At 59.2% G+C, this 23397-nt stretch overlaps 4 protein-coding genes across 8 annotated transcripts; 2 read left to right on the plus strand and 2 right to left on the minus strand.

The window, feature by feature from the left end:
- Positions 1-403: 403 nt before the first annotated feature.
- ENTPD2 (ectonucleoside triphosphate diphosphohydrolase 2) lies at positions 404-12488 on the plus strand. Its single transcript, XM_040530990.1, has 9 exons — positions 404-624; positions 7261-7378; positions 7871-8021; positions 8683-8842; positions 8941-9168; positions 9706-9972; positions 10171-10290; positions 10574-10708; positions 11322-12488. The coding sequence occupies exons 1-9, from the start codon at positions 514-516 to the stop codon at positions 11520-11522; spliced, it is 1491 nt and encodes a 496-aa protein (XP_040386924.1). The 5' UTR covers positions 404-513; the 3' UTR covers positions 11523-12488.
- A 2300-nt stretch (positions 12489-14788) lies between these two features.
- On the minus strand, positions 14789-16657 carry TMEM141 (transmembrane protein 141). Its single transcript, XM_040530993.1, has 5 exons — positions 16544-16657; positions 16394-16460; positions 16189-16272; positions 15744-15875; positions 14789-15086 (listed from the first exon to the last, which is right to left on the minus strand). Exons 1-5 carry the CDS (start codon positions 16595-16597, stop codon positions 15010-15012), a joined length of 414 nt encoding a protein of 137 aa, XP_040386927.1. The 5' UTR covers positions 16598-16657; the 3' UTR covers positions 14789-15009.
- Position 16658: 1 nt separating this feature from the next.
- Positions 16659-19325, plus strand: PAXX (PAXX non-homologous end joining factor). Of its 5 annotated transcripts, none has more exons than XM_040530991.1 (7): positions 16661-16785; positions 16872-16932; positions 17075-17124; positions 17205-17395; positions 18141-18215; positions 18656-18749; positions 18847-19325. In XM_040530991.1, exons 1-7 carry the CDS (start codon positions 16682-16684, stop codon positions 18884-18886), a joined length of 615 nt encoding a protein of 204 aa, XP_040386925.1. In that variant the 5' UTR covers positions 16661-16681; the 3' UTR covers positions 18887-19325. The 5 variants fall into 5 exon arrangements, 2 of the variants coding, with proteins under 2 accessions (XP_040386925.1, XP_040386926.1); XM_040530992.1 differs by having other exon boundaries at positions 18144-18215; XR_005813697.1 differs by having other exon boundaries at positions 16659-16932; positions 17205-17924; positions 18144-18215.
- Positions 19326-19592: 267 nt separating this feature from the next.
- CLIC3 (chloride intracellular channel 3) lies at positions 19593-23186 on the minus strand. The gene is made up of 6 exons (XM_040530995.1): positions 23033-23186; positions 22134-22243; positions 21716-21841; positions 21472-21578; positions 20950-21125; positions 19593-20532 (listed from the first exon to the last, which is right to left on the minus strand). The coding sequence occupies exons 1-6, from the start codon at positions 23066-23068 to the stop codon at positions 20374-20376; spliced, it is 714 nt and encodes a 237-aa protein (XP_040386929.1). The 5' UTR covers positions 23069-23186; the 3' UTR covers positions 19593-20373.
- Between the last annotated feature and the right edge of the window lie 211 nt (positions 23187-23397).

Consider the following 23397-nt stretch of genomic DNA (forward strand, 5'->3'; position numbering starts at 1 on the left):
TGCAAGGGGGGCCCAGGATGGCTTAAGGACAACGTCTGGGGCAGCAAGAAACTGGAACTGAGCCCTGAGACAAGGGGTAGTACCCGGGGGAGCGGGCAGGGCGGCGCTGAGCCCCGCAGCAGGGGCGATGCCCAAGACGGGGGCCGGGACCGGGCTGAGAGCCTGGGACAGGAGTTGAGGAGTTGATGCCGGGGGCCGAGTCCTGGCTCAGGGGCCGTGCCCAAGGTTGGGGGGGACGGGGCCGAGCCCGGGGCAGGGGCAGGAGCAAGGGCATGGACCGGTGCCGGCTCCCCGCTGCCCGACGGGGCCCGTGTCCCGCCCGGGTGGGCCGGGGCGGCGGTGACTCAGCCGAGAAAGGCGGGCGAGGAGGAGGAGGAGAAGGAGGAGGAGGAGGAGGGGGAAGGGGACGGGGACGGGGAAGGGGAGGAGGAGCAGGAGCCGCCGCAGCCACCGCGGAGCCGCTCACCTGCCCCCGCCGCCGCCGAGGAGCGACAGCGCCCTCCCGGCCCCGCCATGGCCCGCCGGGTGGCCGCCGTCCTGCTGCTGCTCGCCCTCGGCTGCCTCCTGGGCATCCTCCTGCTCTGCCTCGGCTCCGGGGACGCGCGCGGCCCGCCGGGCTTCAAGGTGAGCGGCGGGGGGTGCGGGTGCGGAGGGGACAGGGACGCGGGGCACCGGTGGCGTCTGGGCTACGGGGGCTGGGGGCCTCGGGGGCCCCGAGTGCCAGGGAGGGCACCCAGCTCTGGGGGCTCCGGGTGGGGGAGAGGCTCCGGGGTGCGGGGGCTCCCCGGCGCCGGCAGAGACTCTCGGAGCCGGCGGTCCCCGAGCCCGGCCAGAGAGCCCGGGGGGCTGCGGGGGCACCGCGGCGCGGCCGCGCCCTGTCGCCTGCCCTCGTTCGCCTCGGAGGAGCCTTCGGAGCGCAGCAGAGCAGCAGAGGAGGGCCCGGGGTGCGGTGCCCCCGGCCGGGCTTCTGGGGATGGGCGCCCCGGGCGCTGCTGGGCTGCAGCTGCATTGCCTTAGCTGGCACTGCAGGGCAAGAAAGGCGCTTGCCTATGAAAAATGCGCTGGTGTTTGTCGTCTTCTTGTTGTGTGTTTTTTTTTTTATTTTTTAATTTGACATTCAGGCACCGAAGGAAGTTCCCGAACAATTTCTTGTTGCCAAAGCCCTCTGATTGACTCCTGCTGCGCAAGTATTTTGTTTTAAAAGGGTCTTGTTTATTTCAGTGACAGACAGCTATTCCATGGGGAGCGGGCTCTTGTCCTGGAAAGTGGTTCATCCACAACCCCCTCTTTCTCATCCTGACCAATTTGCTTGGAAACTTTCTGACTGCCAGATGTGTTGCCTTCTCTCCAGATTTGTCAGATGTAATGAACATCAGGTTGAGAAAATGAACTGGCTTAGCCAGGATGATACTCCCTGGTTGTTAGTATAACCACTAATAATTAACTCTTTTCCTATAACACCTTTCTTTGCCACTCATTTCCATGTGCTGTGGCAGTTAGGTGCTGTGCTCATAGTTGGTTTCCAAGCTGATTAAGTCTCTTTGGACACGGGGGAATTACAACTACTGTTGCTGAGACCTGTCTGTTTTTGCAGTGCTTTGGTCAGTCTGGGAAACCTTTTATCCTCCTGCAGTTGATTCCTATCTGGAGCTTTAAGCCAGCTGTGTTCATGCAGCACTGCAGTTTGGGGTTGCACAGAGGTGCCTGAGGCAAACCTGGGGTTTTGCCCCATTCCTGGATGGAGTAAGTGCAGCAGGGTTGGCACCATGGTGCTTTTTCCTGGGGGGATGCTGCTGGGCAGGCATGGAGAGAGGTAGTTTTACACAAAGCTCAGGGCTGTTTTGGGGATGCAAAGATTTGTCTTATTCTAACTCAGCCCAAAACGCACCAACACAGGGTGAAGTGCTTGTTTTGGACTCACTTGGCAGCCCCGGCCAGCCCAGGGCTCTGGCCTGAATGCTGGTGAGCTGCAAGATTTGTCCCAACCCTCGTGCTGCTGTTCACCCATCACCAACAGCCATTTCAGCATGGGGGGGCAGCCCCAATCTCTGTCCCTTCTCCCCAGAGGAGACAGCCCTCCAGCTTAATGCTGCTTTGGGGTACATTACATGCCCCTGCTCTCCTCCTGCCCTCCCTGGTCAGGGAGTCAAGGGGCCAGCCCCAGCTGCAGGTGCCATGCAGGGCTGTGGCATGTGCCTGGCTGGCCTCCACTAGAGCCCCTGTGCGGCCAGCCAACCCTGTGGCAATGGGGAGCCTGGAGCAATGTCCCCAGCCCTTAAGAGGCAGAAGGAGGGGCAGAGGCAGCAAACCAGAGATACTCCAGCCCTCCAACTACCCAGTATCTCCCCTGCCTTGGGCTGTGTTTAGGAGCTGGCTGCACCTCTACTTGTGCCAGGGCTTGCGTGGGGTGAAGATGCATGAGTGGGAGGATCCTGTGGAATCTTGCTAGCCTCGGGATCAGCACAAGGATCAGGCCCTGTTTGCTGGTTTGTCCTGCTCAGTTTAGGGTGGTAGCAAGAGTTAAGCCATGATTGTGATCAGTCCTGCTCCTTTGTGGCTGGGGGCGACTGTGGGCCCATCCTCCCCTCCCACGCTGGGCAGGACATCACTGTCCTTGCTGGCTTGGTCCACATTAGCAACAGCTTCTGGGTGACAGCTCAGTTCACTTATGAGCTAAGGCTGACCCACAGCTCTACCTCTTCTCCTTCTAGCTCCTTTGCTTGGAATATAGCCCTAAAAATACCCCAGATTATTTATTCTGCTGCCAGAGGGACCTCAGTCTTCTCCTTCCCTTCTGGGTACACAGCTGAGCTTATGGCACCACGGCCTTACAGCTCTGAGCTGTTTTCTTTCCTTTTCTGTTTTCTTCCTCTTTTTTTTCCTTCTTTTGGCAAATCTCTTGACTGGCTTTTATAAAGCCTGTCAGGTTTGTTCCCAGTGAGCCATCCTGGGGAGAGCTCGGGTTCCTGTGGCAGGAGACCTGCCATAACCTGCAGCGCCCTCAAGGGAGGTGGGCTCCATTGTGGGGCCAAGCTGAGCCCACGCTGTACTGTGGGACAGCCCAGAGAGCCCGTGGGTGGGGAGGGATGGAGACCTTGGGCCATGAAGCATGGCCGTGGGGCCCGACACCAGCTGCAGTGAACTGGGCTGTTCTCAGCACCCCTCCCTGCCTCCCCCAGGGGTGTGGGACCTTTCTGGGCAGCCTTTGGAGCTGTGCCGTGCTTGTCCATTGGGCAAAGCCACACGTTTGATAGGAACCCCAAGCCCTACCCGCGGTTTTGCCCTGTGGCCTTTGAGGACATCAACACTGTGTCCTCTCCATGGGTACTGAGCTGCCCTGGCTGTGGCTAAGGAGGGCAGAGACCACAGGCCACACGGGGCCACTGTCCCCATGTGGGGCTGTGCTGGGACTGTCCCCAGTCCTGCAGCATCACTGGAGTCAGGCTGGTGGGTCCTATAGATAGAAAAATTGTCTCTTCCTATGCTGCCAGGAGATGCTGGTGTCGTGGGACTCCCACAGGCTGGGGACAGGGCTGTAGACATGCGTGTGAAGCCTGCCAAGCCCTGTGACTCTGACAGCCAAGCAGGACAGGGCCAGTGAGAGGGGTGATGGAAGCCAGGCACCAGCACGGGAGAATGCCAGGACATCATTGTGTCCCTCCAGTCCTTGTGTTCAGCCAGCTTGTTGGCAAGCGCAGGACACCTTGGCTGAAGAGCTGAGGCAGCACTTACACTGCAAATCACTAATGAGATGGGCTTTTGGTGGTGCTTCTTTCTCCAGAGGCTTGCCGTGTGCAGAGCCCTGTACGTGACCCGCCTGAGGCTCCCAGTGCTGCCATGAGCCTCTCTGTGCCTGCACAGCAGCTCGTGCTTGTTGCACTGGTGACAGCCGTGTCCCCCACAAAGGGGCCAAAGGTGCAAAGGAGCCAAGAGCTCACCCTGGTGCTCATTTCAGGAGAGCACTGGGCTGGGTTTCTGAGCTCCCTGCACCCCCGGCTACCCCCAGGCCCTGCAGGGTGCATGTGGCCCGGGTAGGGGCTGTGACAGGGACAGGGGCTGGTGCTGGCACCAACACAGCCCTGCTGTGGGCGGCAGACCTTGTCCCTAGCTGCCATTCAGATGCTGGAGGAACGTGTGTACCCCGGGTCTGCAGGAGGGGACGTGGCACCTGCTTCATCTCTGGGACCCTCTCAGCCACCTGGGTCTGGCCTCTGCCCCTTCACACACACGTGTGCACGCATGGCCTTCCACTCCTGCTCACTGCCACTCAGCTGCTGGGCCAGGCAGGCAGTGCTGGCCAAGCCACCACTGCCAGGGAGGACGGCCCCGCCGCAAGGACAGGCCGGGATGCAGAGTCCTGTGGAGGCCAGGAACGGGGTCAGGCAGGGCTGGCACACGGCACTTCCCGAGGCAGCCTGGCTCTCACCACATGCCATGCAGAGGCCATGGTTCCTCTTGTGCAGGGGCAGCCAGGGTGCAGGACATGACAGAGCGACCGTCTGTGCCGGGAGCTCCCTTCAGCAGTCCTGGGCCCAGTTCCTGGGGCCAACCTCTCTCCAGCACTTTGTGTTGACACTCGTTACCTCACCTGGATCCCAATGCTGCTGCCTATGGCACCCATGTCCCCACGGGTCCCTCACCCACAACTCCTTGGGCTGCTGCCCGTCTTCACCCCACACCTCACAGCAATGGGTTCTGCCCCACAAGAATGCTGGGGTCCAAGAGGACACTAAGAGGCGCTTAGAGCACATGGCAGAGGGACATGCCTGCTTGGGGCAACTGGTTCTGGTTCTGCAAGATGCCCGGCAGTGTGACCCAAATCTGACACATCCCCCAGGGAAGCTGCTCCAGGCTGTAGCCGGACTGGTGATACACTGAAATGGGAGTTGTGGATTCTAGAAGGAAACGCATGCCCTCAGGCAATGCCACTCCCCAGCTGCTGCCTTGGCAGCCACAGAGGAAACCTGCATACACAACAGGAAGCTTAGTGGAGGTGGTGCGGGCGGGAGTCAGCTCTGGGGTTGGGGGGCAGCCCCACTCACCCCACAGAGCTTGGCGCATGCCCCGGGGGGGCGTGGGGTCAGGGCTGCAAGACCCTACTGGGTGTGCTTGGCTTACTGTGGGTCTGAGCAGGCAGCACAGCTGTCCCAGGCACACACACCCACACATGCCTGTACACGTACATGTACACACGTACATGCGAACACGCATTCACACACACCCACCTAAATGCACACACATGCATACAAACCGGCACCCATGTGCACACAGACTCACGCCTGCACGCCTGTGTGCATCCACCCTCTCACATGCACACGTACCCCCACATATGTACATCCATACACAAGCATGCCCACACACGTACATCTACATGCACGTCTGCACCCCCCCCACACACGTGCACCCACCACCACAGCTCTCCAGGAGTTGGAAGCAGCCAACCCCACACCAGTGCTTTGTCACGGGACATTTCCCCACATGCCACAGGCATGTGGAGCTTCCCCTGCCCACCCTGAGTATGGCCACGTGTCTGAGCTGGTGTGGCCATGTCTGTCCCTGCTTTGTGGTCAGTGTCGTGTCCCCAGAGCTGCTCCCACTGGGCTGTTCACATCCCTTGTTTGTGGCACCAGGCATCCCCAGCGCTGTGAGTGCTCAGCACTCATCCTCTCAGCCTCCTGCTTCAGCACTTCTTAGCCCCTGCTGCTCCTCAGCTACCCCCGTTTCCAGCCCATCCCCTTGGCAGGCTGCAGCCTCCCCCTGCACCACCCCAGAGTTGGTGATGCAGGGGCAGCACAAACCCCCAGCTCTGCTCAGCCCTGGGGGCTGAGGGTGAACTGTTGGTGCTTTCCCCTTTGGTGAAGATCTGTCATCCAGCTAATCATAATATCACTCAGGGGTTGCCTCAGCACACTGGCCCCAATTCCCCCTTCTTCCTGGCCGCAGAGGGGGACTCTCTTGGCTTTTGTCCAAGGGCACGAAGCAAAGCACTGCCTGTTAATGGGAGATGGGCGAGACTGTGGCAACAAGGGGTACACATGTTGAAAATGGTTCCCAGGAGAGCAGGGAGGCACTGTCTGTTGTGGGGCCATCTGTTCACATGGAAATGGGGATTGCTTCTGAGGGGGGAACCTCAGGTGACCTTTCCCATGCCCCAGCACTTTATTCCTGCTTCTTCTGACAAGCTAAAAGTAAGCTACCCAAAACTGAACCCTGCAGCCACCTGACCTGGAGCCCACTCTGCAGCTGGTTGAGGACAAGGACAGGCAGCAATGGGGCAGTGGCTCAGAGCCAGATGATGGCCCCACAGGCCCAGCTGGTTGTCTGTCCCCATGGGACCCAACCAGGCAGGACCGGGGCGGCTCGAGGGCATTGGGCTGGGAGAAGAGCAGCCTGCCCCTGCCCTGGGGTCCATGCAGGTACTTGGCAGGGATTTATGGGGTGCAGGTAAAGCCACTGTTTAGGCCAGGTTTAAGTCTTAGGTCGTTTCACTCCGGAGAGGTGGTCAGCTGGGGCAGCACTGAAACATCTTGTGTTCAGCCCCAAGCTAGCAGCCTCCTCTCCAGCAGAAAAGCAGCTCTGGCCACAGCGTGAAGAGGCCCAGGCAGGCAGCCCTGTGCCCATGGACAGCTGAGTGAGGCAAAGGGGTCTGGGGCCTGGGGCCTGCCAGCGGCATGGCACAGGGCAGCTTCTCCCCAGGAGCTGGGTAACTGTGTTTGGCAGGAGGGAGCAGGGGTTATTTATAGCCGCAGAATGGGCAAGCCTTACAAGGGCAGGGAGGGATGAGGTGGCTGGCTGCCCTTCTTTGGAGCGCTGCGTCCCCAGGCGGCCGCCCTCAGGTGTCCTCCCTGCTGGCCTGAGGGGCCACAGCTCAACGCAGCTGCCTGCCGCGAGGAGCAGTGCCGTGGGGGGGTGGGAGCAGGGGGCAGCACCTCCCGGCCCGTGCTCAAGGAGGCGAGGGGGTCCCTATGCCCAAAGAGCAAGTCCCCTTGGTGTGCTGAGCAGCATCCCAGGGCAGCGGTGTCCCTCTGGCTGGGCAGGGTGCCCCACTCCCAGTAACATCCGAGGCCAGGCAAGATCCTGGTATGGACAGGCAAGACCTCACTCACACAGTGCTCACCCCAAGAGAGGATGCTCCTCCACTGCCCAGAGGAGCTGGCTGAGGATGGTGGGACTCAGCTGCAGTAACTTCCCTGGAGGCGGCCAGGGGCAGCCAGAGGGGCTCCCACCCTCTGGGCCTGATTCCTGCCTCTCCGCCTGCAGTATGGCATCGTGCTGGACGCCGGGTCCTCCCACACCGCTATGTTCATCTACAAGTGGCCTGCGGACAAGGAGAATGACACTGGGGTGGTCAGCGAGCACAGCATGTGTGACGTGGAGGGTAAGGGCTGTCCCAGCCCCCTGGGTGGCACATCCCCTCGCTGGCAAGTGACCATGGCTGTCCACATGGCCTGACTGCCCTCCCTGTGCTTTCACCAGGGGCAGTGAGGTGTTAAAAGGGGTCTGACTCCGTTCCCAACCCCCCGCCCCCCCATTCCCCCAAGGGAAATGTGCTGTAAGGGTGGTGGCAGTTTGTATTTTCCTGCCATGCATCAAACCTCCAGAACACAATTCAGGCTCACTGCCTAGCCCAGCAAGGAGCAAGGGGTGGTTTTCCGCTATCCATTTATCCAACCTTTTCCAAACTGCCACCGAGTGAGGGATGCAGCATGGGCAGAGGAGATGTGGCTAAGCTCTGGCTACTTGGACAGCCATGTGAACAGCTACAGCAACCCTCAGCTCTACTGAACATCCTGGGAGGGGCAAAGCTGCTCACTGAACATCCTCCCACCATCCACATGGCTGCAGGGCAATGGAGTTTCCCTCTCCACAGGTCCTGGCATCTCCAGCTACAGCTCCGACCCTCCAGCTGCTGGAAAAAGCTTAGAGCACTGCCTGAACCAGGCTCTGAGAGATGTGCCCAAGGAGAAGCATGCGGTGACTCCGCTCTACCTGGGCGCTACGGCTGGCATGCGCCTGCTCAAGTGAGTGTTGGCTCTGGCTGTGCCAGCTGCCTGGCCTCAAATGTTACTGGGGAGGCCTTGCCTCACCACCCCTCCATCCCACCACCCGTGGTGGGGGTGGAAAATGTGAAGTATGGCTGTGAGGTCACCCCTTTGCCAGGCAAAGCTGCCCCCTGCCTCCAGATTCCCCAAGGCAGTGGCTCCGTGTGCCTTGCAGAGCTGCTGGGGAACGCCATGCTGCAGGAGACGCTCTTCAGGACACAGGCAGCACGTCCCTCTGTACTCCCCATGTGGGACGAAAAGGGGCAGTGGAGGTCTGGAGGGGCAGCTCCAGGATAACCCACCCCTTCTTTTTGGCTAGCTAGGAGCAAAGCCCCCTTGCACTTACTGCCAGCCCAATTGGACGCAATGAGGATATTATCCCCCAAATCCACATGAGCACACAGTCCTGCCCCATTTGCCTGGCCACCAGAAAGAGAGAGCACACCTCCACCTCTGCCTCCTGGCTCCTTCCCTAGCAGAGACAAGGAAATTAGCTGGGTTTTGGGGGATGTCCCAGCAGGTACATGGGTAAGAGTTCCCCACCTGCCTGCAGTCAGCTCCCACACACTGGCAGAGCCGGAGAGCTACGCAGCTCTAACTCTGCCCCTTGCACTGCTGCATGTTTCCATCTTGCCTGCAGCATTGCAAACCTCCAGGCCTCGAACGCCGTCCTCAGCACAGTGACAGCCATGCTGAAGTCATACCCCTTCGATTTCCGGGGAGCAAAGATCCTGTCAGGGGAAGAGGAGGGGGTGTTCGGCTGGGTCACAGCAAACTACCTCCTGGAGAACTTCATCAAGGTGGGCAGAGGAGCATGGTGCCCAGCAGGGCTGGCTGCAGTGGCCAGACTGGCCTGCAGCTAACTGCTTCCTGCACCTGCTACTGTCTCTTTGCCCAGCGCGGGTGGCTCGGGGAATGGATCCAGCCCAAGAAGAAGACCCTGGGGGCCATGGACTTCGGGGGTGCTTCCACACAGATCACCTTTGAAACCAGGGACACCATTGAAGACCCCAGAAATGAGGTGATGCTGAAGCTGTATGGCCAGCCATACAAAGTGTACACCCACAGCTTCCTCTGCTATGGCAGGGACCAGGTCCTCAAGAGGCTGCTCTCAAAGCTCCTCCAGGTACTGGCACGTGCTCACCCAGGGATGCTGGCTATCATCACCCCAGCATTTATACAGGGTGGGAGGTGCTGCACCCCAGATCCTTCAAAGCACTGCTTTGGACCTGTGATTACCTCCTGGGTTCAGCTTTGGGTGCCAGGGCAAGAAGGGGATGATTTGCAGAGAACCTGGGGTTGCTGGGACTCATGCTTTCTCTGTGGGCTTCTCCCAGCCCTGCTTTCCAGGACAGCCCTGGGGGGTCAGCTGCACACATTTTCCAGCCAGCTCTTGGCTTTTGCCCCCTAAGCCTCTCCCATGGTCCCAGGGCTTCCTCCCACCCTCTCCATAAGGTGCTGCATTCAGCCTGTGCCAAATATCCTGAGTCATCTCGAGATGACGGTGGCAACTGCTGTGTCCTGCAGTCCTTTGCATCCCAGGCTTGTCGGCATCTCCCTGGTGGGAACCAGAGCCAGACAAGCGGTGCCAGGGCTGCTGCGGCACAGGGGAGCCAGGGTGATGGCAAAGCTCACAGGGGCCCATGTGTTGCTCCTCCGGCAGGCTGAGAGCTACCAAGCAACTGTCCCCAATCCCTGCTGGCCCACAGGCTACCGCAAGAGCCTGTCATTGAGCAGCATCTACGATAGCCCCTGCACAGAGAAGGAGAGGCCCAGCCTTCCCCTCAACACCATCATCACCATGGCTGGCACTGGGAATGGGAGCCTCTGTGCTCTGCACGTCAGCAAGCTCTTCAACTTCACCACCTGCTCCTTCTCCCGCTGCTCCTTCGATGGCATTTTCCAGCCTGAGGTTTCAGGAAACTTCATCGTAAGTCCCAGCATGGAGCAGGGTGGTGGTCTGCCTGTAGGATCTGCAGCAGTCCCCTGGCTCCCAAGTGTCATGTGTCAGCAAAGTCAAACCCCATCTCTGCAAGGGCTGTTGCTTGCACCCACCACAGGTTACACCAGCTCTCTGTGGTGAAAGGGTTTGCTCCCAGCCTGTCCTACAGGTGTTTCCATTCCTCAGGCCTTCTCTGCCTTCTTCTACACGGTGGACTTCATCCAGACAGTGATGGAGAGACCTGTGCACTTGCCCAAAGACCTGAAGGATGCTGCTGAGACCATCTGTGCCACCAGCTGGAGCGAGGTGGGCTCCCCTGGCACAGTGGGAAGGAGAGGGGTGCTTCATGTGGGGCATCTCCTGGGCTCTGAGAGCATCTCTTGGAGGGGGCTGGGTGTCCTGGCACCTTCCCATAGCATGTAGTAGGGAAAGGGTTGGTGATGGCTCCCACATGGGACCAGGAGAGGTTCAGGTGGGTATGAGAAGTGCCTTGGCCAGCCAGATACTACTTAGAGCTTCGGGCTGCAGAAACAAACCCTGGAACATACTGGCCTGACCCCCTTTCTCTCTCTTCATGCATCCCATCCAGCTGCTCCAGAAGGCTCCTAAACTGGAGAAGAGGCTGTCAGATTACTGTGCTACCAGCATGTTCGTTTATTTGCTCACCACCAGAGGGTACAACTTCAACAACCATTCCTTCCCAAATATTGCCTTCCAGAAGAAGGTGGGTAACACCAGAGCACATATCCATCCCATAGTATTCATTTGACACTAGGCCAGAAAGCACTACAAAAGCGATCATCCCAAACCAAGAAAGAGCCAAGCAATGCATGAAGAAAGATCTTGGGGAAAAGGGGCAGGATGGGACTCAGTTTTGGGGTTTATATTTTGGGATATCGAGAAAGAAAATGATCTGAGTTGACTGTAGGGTGGTCATGGAGTCAGGAATTTCAAGGTCCTCCAGCTCGTCCTTGGCCCTCAAAACACTACTGATCTCAACCAACTATTTGGTCAAGCTCGTTGGGAAATTACCTCAGGGTAGGATCCCACTTTTGCCAAGTCCTTTCACCTACATGAGCTGTGGGATGGGCAGCAAAGTCAGGACTGACCCTAGCAGATGAGATCCTGCTCCCATCAAATCAGTTCAGCTAAGCCACCAGGTCACTGCTTTGTCCCTGGGCTAGCTGGACCCACAGGCAAGCAAGGACTCGGTGCTGTGAACTCCTCCAGACTTCTCTTCTTGATTGAGCTGACAGTGAAATGGTCCCTGGAAGGCCCCTTGCAGTCCACGGGGCTGGACTGACCAGGGTGGTGACCATGCCAAGCTGTTTCCACAGGCAGGAGAAACCTCCATCGGCTGGGCCCTTGGCTACATGCTGAACCTCACCAACATGATCCCAGCAGAGAAACCTGCTTCCCACAAAAGCATGCTGTACAACTACTGGGTCATCCTCATCCTGCTTTTTGTGGTCACCACCCTGACAGCTCTGGTGACTGCTGTCTACCTGCTCCGCCGCAGCAAGTCCAGCGCAATCTAACTGCAGGGACAGGACAGGCCTTGTCTGCAGGAGCCAGCACCATCCTTTCTGCTGAAGTCTGACTACTCGGGTTGCAGCAAGTGCTTGGAGATACTGTCCTCTGACACCCAATGCTGTCTGCCCTGGAGGGAAAGCTGCCCCTTTTTGCCTTCCCCTTGCTTTCAAGCAGCAGAAAAGGTAGGGATGGACAAAAGAGGACTGCTGACCCTGCAGTGCAGCAGGAGAATGTCTTAAGGGTTTCCCAGTACTACTCAGGGATGGATGCTAGAGCAGTCTCGAGGTTAGGACATTTGTATCTGGGGCATCTTTCTACCACCAGACCTGGGCTGAACTGGGCCAGTGAGTCCAGACAACTGCAGGGCTTTATTCCCATGTGCACGCGGAAGGTGGGGAATATCACTCTAGTCCGTATAGCTGACCTCACTATCCTGTCCCTGGAGAATCAGCCCAGCCATTCAGGGGAGCTCCAGGCATCACCCAGGACGTACACTGTCTTTCTGGCTGATGCACAAGCTCCAGTGACCTTCCTGAATGCCAGATCTTGACCTGGACTTCCACCTGCCTTGAAAGGGCCCCTTCCACTACCCAAAGGGGCTTTGGGTAGGGGCTAAGCAACAACCAGAGCAAGCAGCTTCCCAGGCCTCTTCTTCAGCAACCATATGCAGTGCCTTTCTCATTCCTGTGGTTCCTAGGTCAGTCTCACCTCTGCCACAGCCAGTGCCTCCTCTGGCTCCCGGGTGCACGGCTGTGTCAGTGCACAGGTGATGGACTTGCTGTGTGAGCAAGGCTTTCTGCTGCTTTAGGATTTGAATCCTGCATCACCCCAAGCCAGACAGCTGGGAGGATGTGCCTTCATGGCTGAATGAGTAAAAACAGGGACGTGGAAATGTGCAGAAGGGTTTGTTTTTTTTGTTGTTCGTGTTGATTTTTTTTTTATATAATCAGAAATAAATCTTTGTAACCATTCCTATGGCTTTGTCACCATCATAGCAACAGGCTGACAAATCCTGGCTGTCCCACAGGCGTAGTGCTGCTGGTGGGCTCTGCTTGGACACAACCGCATGTAGAGCTCTGCCTGAAAGACTTGGTCTCTTGCAACCTGCCCAGTGCTCAGACACAGCCATGGTTTTATATGCTTTACCAGTCTGTAGAATTCCCCCAGACAAGACAAAGTGGGCTTGAAATCCCACTCCAGGCTTAGGCCCAACTGGAAGTGGAAGCCAACCACAGCTGAGAAGTTCAGGCTTCCTGAGCACCAAGAACTCAGTCACCCCAAAGGTGCAAGTAGGCAGTGCTCGGCATAGCTCCGTTCCGTGCAGTCACTTCTGCACTCACAGATGCCCCGGTGCACACAGGAAAGGCTTTGTTGTCCAGCCAGGGCAGAACAGCAGTCAGGAATTTGTCAATGCAGGTTGCTCTGAGCTGCCAGGCTCACAAAACCACTGCAGCGCCCACCCAGCAGTGGGACAGCTGTGCAGGGCCCGTCCTGACTCATAGATCCCATCTGGTAACAGCCTGCTGCCCCCACCACGTTCCTCCGTGCACCCCCAAGAGAGGAGCAGCTTCTCACTGCCCTCCTTGCTCTTGCAGACAGTACCAGCTCTCCTTGGGTTTGCTCACTTACTGATGTCCTTCCCTACCACCGCACTGCACTGAACTTTTCTCTAAGCCACTTTGACTTTAGCTGTTCTGATGGTTGCTCCCCATCTCTGTGTAGGGACAAATGGAGTTCTAGTTTTAGGAGATGTTCTTAGCCCACACAAGCAGTTTCAATGCGCAGCCTGTTGTTCTTCAGAACAGGAGCTCCCTCCGGCGGCCAGATACAGGTACTCCAAGGTCTCAAACACAAGGAAACAAGGTCCTTCTCTGCCAGGCAGCTTTCCAACCACTCATCTCCCAGCCTGTAGCGCTGCTTGGGGTTGTTGTGCCCCAGGTGGAGGACCCAGCACTTGGCCTTGTTGAACTTCATACAGTTGGACTCAGCCCATCAGTCCAGCCTATCCGGATCGTCCTGCAGAGCCCTCGAGCAGATCGACAAACGCACCTAACTTGGTGTCACCTGCAAACTTACTGAGGGTGCACTCGATCCCCTCATCCAGATCATCGATAAAGATATTAAAGAGGACTGGCCCCAGTACTGAACCCCGGGGGACTCCACTAGTGACCGGCCTCCAACTGGATTTAAATCCATTCACCACGACTCTTTGGGCCCAGCTATCCAGCCAGTTTTTAACCCAACGAAGCGTATGCCGGTCCAAGCCATAAGCAGCCAGTTTCTTGAGGAGAATGCTGTGGGAAACGATGTCAAAAGCCTAACTGAAATCAAGGTAGACCACATCCACAGCCTTTCCCTCATCCACTAAGCATGTCACTTTGTCATAGAAGGAGATCAGGTTCATCAAGCAGGACTTGCCTTTCATCAACCCATGCTGACTGGGCCTGATCACCTAGTTGCCCTGTAAGTGCCATGTGATGACACTCAAGATAATCTGCTCCATGAGCTTCCCTGGCACTGACATCAAACTAACAGGCCTATAGTTTCCCAGGTCTACCCTCCAGCCCTTCTAGTAGATGGGCATCACATTTGCTAGCCACCAGTCGACTGGGACCTCCCCTGATAGCTAGGACTGCTGATAAATGATGGAAAGTGGCTTGGTCAGCTCTTCTGCCATTTCTCTCAGTACCCTCAGGTGGATCCCATCCAGCCCCATTGACTTGCGTACATCTAAGTGCTGTAGCAGGTCACCAAATGTTTCCTCACGGATTATAGAGGGCCACATTCTGCTCCCCATCCCCTTCCACCAGCTCAGGGTACTGGGTATCCAGAGAACAACTGGTCTTGCTGCTAAAGACTGAGACAAAGAAGGCATTAAGCACCTCAGCCTTTTCCTCATCTCTTGTCACCAAGTTTCCCCCCGCATCCAGTAAAGGATGGAGATTCTCCTTAGTCCTCCTTTTTGTGTTTATGTACTTATAAAAACATTTTCTGTTATCTTTAACAGCAGTAGCCAGATTGAGCTCCAGGTGAGCTTTGGCATTTCTAATTTTGTCCCTGCACAGCCTTACAACGTCCATATAGTCTTCCTGAGTGGCTCGCCCTCTTTTCCAAAGGTCAAAAACCCTCTTTTTTTTTTTTTTTCCTAAGTTCTAGCCACAACTCTGTTCATTCTGCTTCAACATTTACCAGAGGGACTGTCTCCAGGTGACATCTGCACCCCACCTCTTTCCATCTTATTGGCAGCCTTTACTTTATCCACAGTGTGCACTTTCAGCTCTGGACTTTTATTATGTTTGCCATGTGCAATGCTCACACACAGACCACCTGTGAGTCTCAGGTCTCCAACATGCATATACTGCACAACTGACTTATCTAAGCTCCCTGGCAGTACTACAGACAACTCCCATGCAGCACAGGCACATCAGGCAAACACGAAGGGGTGAAGACGGCAGCAGCAGGACACAGGCATAGCACACTGTGCTGCACTGGCTACTCCACAATATCTCCGTACTTGTTCCTCCTCACAGGTGGTGTGACTTTCTCTGCGTCCTCTGGGCTGAGATTTTCTGCAATAGACAAGAACAAACTCCTTGTACCCCAGACAATCCCAGCATCTTTGGCAGGGGTGAGCAGAGAACTATAAAGCTCTAGTGAAGAGTTTAATGTCTCTTCAGCTTGGCCTAGCTTCAAGAGCTCATTGATGCCAATAGCAGATAGCAGGAGGCAGCCATGAAAACCACACAGCAGAGGCTGTTCTGGTGTCCTCTGCAGCCCTACCTTTCTCACTGAGCAGCCTGGCTTAAGCACAAGCGTGGAGGGGTTTGCTAGCTCACTCCATCACCTGCCCTATTCTTCCTCTTCTAGCAAACAAAACCTCCTCCACAATGTCTCTCATGAATCCACAGAACAGGCAGGCCAGCAAGCAGAAGTGAGCATGCGCTCTCCATACCGCTGGCTGTGCCCAAATGATGAGCCCAGAGAACTGAGAGCTGTGAGACTGGGGCAGGACACTCTGGCTGCCGTAGCACTGCTGCTACCCCAGAGGGCTGCTCCTGTCACGTAAGAGAAGAGTCCCTTAACTGCAGGGGTGCCTCTGTGGGACTTTAGCAGGGATTCTAAGAAAGATACAAATAGTTACCAGCTTAGAAGCAAGGCAGGAATAGCAAAGAGCTGCAGCAGGCAAGACAAGCCCTGGTAAAGCAGCAAGGAAACATGAAATGTACCTGTAGCTTGAGACACCCCATCGGCCATGGCAAGTTCCTGTGGGGACTTGCCCGTCTCCAGGTAAATCCAGAAGTCAGAGCATTTCTGTGTCTCTGCTTTGGTCACCATATAGCTGGCAAGGGATCCTGCAGCTGAAGAGACCAACATGCAGGCAGCTTCCAGAGAGCACTGGTAACGAGGGTGTTCACAACTGCCTGCAGGCAGTCCCTGAGCCTCCCAGGCACCCTCGAGGAGCTTGGGGAGCACAGGGGTGGCACGAGCCAGGGCACAACGCCCCCCACGTTAAGGGCAAACTGCCGTTCCACCCGCAAACACGGCCCTGCCCCTGCAAGCCGAGGCCGCGCTCCCTGCAGGGCCCAGCCCTGCCAGCCTGCTCACGGCCGAGCCTGCGGCCACACCCAGGCAGCAGGCGCTAGGCAGGGCAAGGAGGCTCAGGGCACTCACCCACGGACACCAACAGGTTCCACTGGAGGCTGTACGGCAGCTTCTTGCTCACCAGCTTCTGCACGGCGAAAGCGGCTCCGCTGCCTGCCAAAGCCCAGGGACCGCGAGCAGTTACCAGCCAAGGCCACCCCCCGGGAGGGGGCGGGGGGGGGCGAGTGCTGGGGCCCCCCCTGCCCGGCGCTCCGCCCGCCCGCCCCAGCCGTACCTGCCAGGAAGGTGCCGACGCCCTTCATGAAGGCGTGGGACTGGCACGCCGCGTACTGCTGCAGCGCCTGCGGAGACACCGTCAGGGCACCGGCCCGGCCCCCGGCTCGCGGCCCCTCCAGCCCCGCCGGGGAGGGCGGGCGGCGCCTACCGGGTGCTTGGCGGCCACGCTCTCCTGCACCCGCCGCAGCCCCAGGTTCACCATGGCGGGGCCGCCCGGACGCGCAGCGCCGCCCCCGCCTCGCCGTGCGGGGCCCGGGGCCCGACCCGCCCCTTCCGCGCTGCCGCCATGGCGGAGCCGCCGGGGCCCTTTTGCGTTCTGCGGGCCGGGCCGGGCCGGTACCTCTGCTACTGCTGCCCCGCGGCCGGCCCCGGCTCTGCCGGCACCGCCTAGTGAGTGCAGCGCCGGGCGGGGGAGCGGGCCGGGCCGGGCCGGGCCGGGGCGGCTCGAGCACAGCCTGAGCCGCTGCCCCCCGCAGTGTGACCGACGCGCTGGAGGTCTGGGCCGGGGAGCTCGGCGCCCTCCCGCCGCAGGGCCGCGTACGTAGCGGGGCTGGGGGCCGCGGGGAGGGCCGGGCCGGCGGGACGGGACGGGACGGGACGGGACGGGGCGGGACGGGGCGGGACGGGACGGGGCGGCGGGGGCCTCGGCCGCGCCGCAGGAGGTGCCCTCTCCCCTCAGGCGCCGCAGGGCGGGACGTGCCTGCCGGAGGACGGCGTCGCGAAGCTCAGGTGGGTGCTCGGCGGGGACCCGGGGCCCTTTGCTGCAGGGCTCCGAGCTCCCGCCTCACCCCGGGCTCCTGCCCGCGCAGGGCAGCCCTGCGGCGCGGGGCCGTCTCCCTGAGCCTGCAGGATGGCAGGGCCACGCTGCAGCTGCAAGGGGAGGCCGGGCACACAACCCTTCATCTCTGCAAGCTTCCTGTTGCTGAGGCGAGGACCCAGCTCCAAGCGCTGATGTTTGGCTTGGCGACTTGCGTCAAGAACCTAGAAGAACATCTCGAAGGTCTGTGTGTGGTTGTGGAACAGGGCAACGGGAGAAAGGAGATCAGCTTCCATCCGCTGTCATGGTATCGTCTCTCTCCCACGTAGGGTTTCCCCCAAGTGAGCTGGTTCAGAGAGCCAAGTAAGATGGCATTTAGGAGGCTGTGTTTTCACGGTCTCATCCCACATGACATCTCCTCATGAGCTCTGGCTAGATTGGCCAGGAGAGATGCAAATGTGTGGGCTGGGCAGCAGAGGTGCTACTTTCGTCTTCCTGCTCGGGCTGACCTGTTCCCAAAGCTGGCCAGGGCCTTCCCTGACCATCTTGGGCAGAAGAGATCCTGCGTGGGACTAAAAGCAGCATTGTGACAGTGTGCAGGAGCACAACCTTGCCCTAATGGCTGACACCACACCGTCATTGCCTTACAGAGGCAAGTTTCCTTCACCATGAGGGTGACAGAGCATTGGAACAGGCTGCTCAGAGAGGCTGTGGATTCTCCATCTCTGGAGATATTCAGAACCCTACTGGATGTGATCCTGTGCAATATGCTGTAGGTGACCCTGCTTGTCAGAGAGGTTGGACTAGATGATCTCCAGCTCTCCCAACCTCAACCATTCTGTGAAGGTCTTGGGGTAGCAGCACCCTAGATGGAAGTGGCTGGAAAGAGAATGTTGCTAGGTTTGGTTGTGGGCTGTGGAGAGGAGGGAACTTGCTGGGGAAGCCCGGGATACATTGGCACATAATCTGATTCTCATTCCTGTCTCAGCAGTGGTGGGCACACTGGGGTCTTCCTGCAGCCCTGAGAAGAGTGCTGCCCAGAGCCAGCAGCTCTTCCTGCCAGGTAGGCAGTTGCCATGGGTTGTGTTGCTTGTTTGCCTTCTCTTCCCCAGGAAGCTGCTGGCTCCTGTGTCTTGGTACTCTCCAGGAAACTCTGAGCCCCCTCTGCTTTGGCTGCTGTCAACCACCCTGCTCTTGGTGCCCTTCCCAGCACAGGAGGGGCCAGGGCTCAGCATGGTAGCTCTTGAGGTGCACTGTGCTCAGGTCCGATGCCTAGTATCACCAAGCAGGGTTGCTTGCCAGCCTCCAGGAGAAGGTCAGGCTTCACTGCTCTTCCATGGCAGTTCCATGGGTCCCTGGAGCTTTCACAGAGGAGACCAAGCATAGCCCCTCACCATCCATGGCTCCTGGAGGCACGCCCTGGGCACAGAGGGGCTTGCAGGGCTGCCAAAGCAACCAGCTGACCTTTGCTTTCCCTGTCCTTCCTGTGTCTGACTGAGGCAGACCCCAGCCCCAGGAAGAACAGGGGCACTGGCTCAGCTTTGGCAGCTAAGCGGAAGATCCCAGGAGAGTCTCTCATTAATCCTGGTTTCAAAAGGTAAGCGCTGTTCCACAGCCCAGTGCTGGGACTTGAGGTCCAGTGGACACCAGTGAGCTCTTGGCTGGCCTGTGACTCTCCTTCCATCCCCTTCTAGCAAGAAGGCACCATCTGGAGTGGACTTTGAAGACTCATGACCTGTGCTGTCACGTCCCCCCGATGACAGCATTTTCAACCATGTGTGGCTGATAGAGGATTTACTGCCCCCTGGCCCTGCCAGGCTCCTTGCTGCAGGTGTGGCTCATGGTCAACAAGGGCGATGGATGGGGCAAGCAGGACCCAGAGACCTGGAGGCAGTGCCTGGCAGGCCTGAGGGGGCAGCAGATCCTCAGCTTGTGCTGTGGCAGGGCCTTGGGGAGAGGGGGGTAGACAGGGCAGGGGTGACAAAGCGGAGGCTTTTTTCCCTGCAGCTTCTCCCTGCTGAAAGGGGCCACCCCTTTACTCCACTTGCCATTAATTGGTGTTTTTTTAAAAAATAACTTTGAAAGATATATATTTTTTTAAAGGTCGCCTGTGCTTAAGTTATTGCCAGTAAAGCTGTTTTTAGCCAGCTGGTCTCTGGGGGCTTGTCCAGAGTGACAGTGTGTGTGTGTCATTCCCTTTTGCCCTTCCATTGCTCTGGAGCCATGTGGCCAATTTCAACTGAATCTGAGGGGTCAAGGGGTCAGAGGAGTTCCCTTTCTTGACAGTTTTGTGCCAACGGGCTGGTGGGTAACTGGTTAGAGCTTCTCCAGCCCCCTGGAGAGCTGGAAGTGTGGGCCCAGCCCTTGCTAGACTTGGAGGCCTGTGCAAAGTCCTGTGTGGGAGGAGAGCTGTTGGGGCCGGTCACTCCAGCCAGTTATTTTGCTTGCAAAGCCTTTATTGATCTCCAGGTGCTCTGATACATGGCTTGGACTTTCCCCACTTCATCCCCATCCCTGTCCCAAATCTTCTCCAGAGAGCTTCCTAAGAGTGGGTCTTGGAGGGACAGTGCCCTCTGCTCCCCTCGCACAGGGCAATGGGGACAGAGGGCAAGGTCATCAGCACCACCAACAGCATTCCCACAGCTCCATTCCCAGGGCTTTGCCATGGCTGTGCCAGTTCCCCTCACCCTGTGCTGCTCTTCACAGGCATCAGGTGGTGCCAGCTGTCCTGGCACAGCCCTGTCTTGGGTCCCTCACGTGGCTGGTGGCACAGTGTGCCTCTGAGGGAGGCTGCGGGGATACCCTCTCTGCTCTGGGCTCTCTGCTCTAGGCAGACTGTTTCCTCCCCAAACTGAGGCTTGGCTCCTGCTGTTACCCTCAGCGTTGCCCAGCTCTGTCACGAGTGGTGCCCATGGCTGTACCTTTGCACCCATCCTTGTGCTTGAGGGATCACAGGGTAGGTCAAGAGTGTCCTGGCCAGGCAGGGAGGGTGACACAAGAAGCGAGAATGCATTTGCAGGTTCGGTGCAAGGCAGCTTGCTGATAGCACCTCAGGCAAGGGTGCCAGCTTGGGGAAATTTGGGTACCAGGGATGCAGCTCATGCTCTCTGCCCTCCCGAGTGCAATTCAGGCAGGACGGTGGTGATGGCAGCGGGACGGGGCAGGCACTGCCCTGCTGCCTGACCCCATCCCTGTGGCCACCTGGGTGTTTGCCCGGCTCACTATGGAGACCGGACCACGGAGCGATAGGCCTGAACTATCTCCTCACTGTTGGGGCAGGTGTATTTGAACTCCTTGGTTTCGCTGGCGTTGTTAAGGTAGCGCCACACACCCCGCAGGTCCTTGGGGATCCCGAAGTGGCGATAATGCTGGCAGACAATCTGCAGGCAGAAACAGCATGAGCTCTTGCCCAGCCCTGTGTGCCCGCGATGTGCCAAGGAGGGTTTTGTGGCTGGTAGGTAGTGGCATTCACAGCCGCATGGGTGACATAGCATGAGGGGACATCTGTGGCAGTGCACAGGATGGCGGGGTGGCACCTGGTGCGGGATGCAGAGGGGAGTGAAATCTGCAGGAAGGCACCGAGCTGTGCAGGGGTCATGGGGAAGGGCGTGTCAGGCAGGCACCTGGGGGGCATGGTGAATGGGGGAGAGGAGGGAACGCAGGGGTGGGCATAGGGGCGGAGAGTTGTTGCAGGCAGGTGGTGGGCTGGCACCCAGGAGGAGGTGAGGGCGTGGGGCAGGCAGTACAGAGAAGCCAGGGCAAGGGGAAGGTCGTGGCGTGGGGATGCCTGTGCTCACCTGCACGATGTTGAGCTTGGGCAGCAGGTTGCAGTCAGCTGATGTGAGCTGGTCTCCGTCGAGGAAGCGGCGCTGGGAGGTCCGGAGGTGGGGCTCACGGGCCAGCTCATACTCCAGGGGGGCACTCAGGTACTCGTCCAGCTTCAGCAGGGCCCTCAGCAGGCTTCGCTGCAGTGCTGCAGGGTGGGCAGCAGCACGCTGGGTCAGGGCAGCGCCCCGCTGCAGGCGTGGGACCGGCAGCTTTGCCGAGCCCTCCCTGCCACGTAGCCTCCTGCCAGCCTGCCCTGGTGCCCGCACTGTTCTTGCCTGGCCCAGGCTGGTCCCTGCTCTGCCAAGGGTGCCCTGGCTCAGCCATGCTGAACCACGCTGGGAGAGACAGGCTGGGGGTTCCAGGACGCTGAGGGATGCAAGCAGTGGCCCCCAGCAGGGAAGGGCTGGCCAGCCTCAGGGGTCTGAGCACCTGAGGGCCTGCCTGGGGTTCCCCAGTGTGGCACAGCACAGGTGGCCCCCCCACTTCCTCACCCTCGTCCTGGGCAGGCACTGGGTTCTTGATGAAGGTGGAGAACTTGTGGAAGATGTCATTTCCAGCCAACCTTGACTCCTTGTACTGTGGGACCAGGCTGGGAAACCTGTGGGGAGGTGGGCACAGCTAGGGAAAGAGGCAGAGGCTGGCAGGCCCAGGTGCTGCCTGCCCCCTGCCCCTTTCTCAGCCTCTCCCACCACTCTTTGGCCGCTTCCCCTTTCTGGGGCAGTGCTGGACACTGACATGGGGGGGGCCAGCCTGTCCTCCAGAAAGTCCTCGATGTTGACAGTGTCGGTCTTGGGGTCTCCGTTGTAGAGCAGAACGGGCAGCTGGGCACCTGGCGCAAAGTCCTTCAGCACGTCCAGTGCCCTGCAGGAGACAGGGATGGTTGCTGATGCCTGCATTGCCCAGAGCTTAGCAGGGCACTGTGTTGTGTGCGTGTCCAGGGCAAAATGATGACGTGGTTCCCCCGGGGCTGCTCCTGCCACAGTGTGTGCCCGTGGCAGCTCTGCCCTGGGAAATGCCCACCACCCTCCCTCAGAGCAGTGGCGGGCAGCCACGGGGATAAAACAGACTTTACCCTTCATGCCTCTTCCCAAGGTGGTAGGGACCTCCCTACACCCCTCAGACCGGTGTGTGGGTACCGCGGGGTGCCGCTCACCTCTTCACATCCACAGTGGTGAGGGTAAAGGGCACCCCTTTGAGCAGCAGCACCATGAAGAGCCGCTGGCAGAAAGGGCAGTGGCCCACGCTCTCCCCGTCCTCGCTTGCCTGCGGGCAAAGACAGAGAGCTCAGCTGCCCCAGCCCCACGCTCCGGCAGCGGGTGCGGGCTGGGGCCTTGGCTGGCCGCGGGCCAGCGAGCAATACAGTCAGCCTCCAGGACCTGTTATGCTGGGCACAGTGCCAGTCCCTGGCCCCTGCCTGCTCGTGGGGCCTCCGCGCCCCACCCCAGAGCAGCCTGCGTGGCACAGCAGGTGGTGGCCCACAGCGCTGGGCGGCAGGGGTTTGGCACAGCCACCAGCGTGGCACCTGGCTGTGGCAGGGGACAGCCCAGCGAGACAGGGGCTGTGTGGTGGCCATAGGAGGCTGATGGCAGTGCTGTTGGCCCTGTCACCCTCCAGGTGTGCCCCCAGGCAGGCCATGTCCTGCCCTCTACAGCTGGACAAACTGCCCTAGCCAGGCGGTGGCTAGGAAGGGCCCAGGAGGCGCAGGTGCAGGCATCAAGGCACTGCAGTGGCTGGGCTGGTGTGCAGCGGTCTCCTCTACACGCGTGCACACACACACACACGAAGGGTGCCTGTAGTGGAGGGTGGGAGAGGGGATGTGACACCCCAGCCCAGCAGCCCTTGCTGAGCACCGATGCCGGTGGGGCAGGCAGCAGCACAGCGTGCTGGAGAAGATGCCAGGCTGCCCGCTACCTGCCTGGGAACCCGCAGGTGGACAGTGGGGCGCGCAGGGGTAGCTGGGCCACCCCAGCCCGGGGTGCTGCCAGGGGTAGGAGCCAGAAGCGTCCCTGCCCAGCCCGCATCATCCCCAACCTCCAGACGACCTCCACTCACCTTGACGAAGAGCTGGATTTGGGGTTTCTCAGCCATGCTGGGTGGTGGCTGCTGGTTGACTAGCGACTGTGCTGCAAGTGCCTGTGCTGGAGCTGCAGCCCCTCCCAGCCCACATTCCTCCCTGGGGTGCACCCGCTCCCACCCACGCCTGGCCCCACGGCACGGCTGGGGACGCCCTGCTGTGGGGCCCTGGCTGCCACGGCTGCTGCTGGCCTGGGACCAACAAGGGCAGCTCGCAGCATCACCAGCTGCAGCTGCTCCTGCTCAGCACCTGGGCCGGCTGCGTCCCATGGGGCTTTGTGTCTGCCAGCACCCCCCAGCCAGCCCCACCACCAGCCCTGGACAATGCCGTGTGCTGGGTATGG

The sequence above is a fragment of the Cygnus olor genome, chromosome 19 (assembly GCF_009769625.2).
Source record: "Cygnus olor isolate bCygOlo1 chromosome 19, bCygOlo1.pri.v2, whole genome shotgun sequence".
NCBI lineage: Eukaryota > Metazoa > Chordata > Aves > Anseriformes > Anatidae > Cygnus > Cygnus olor.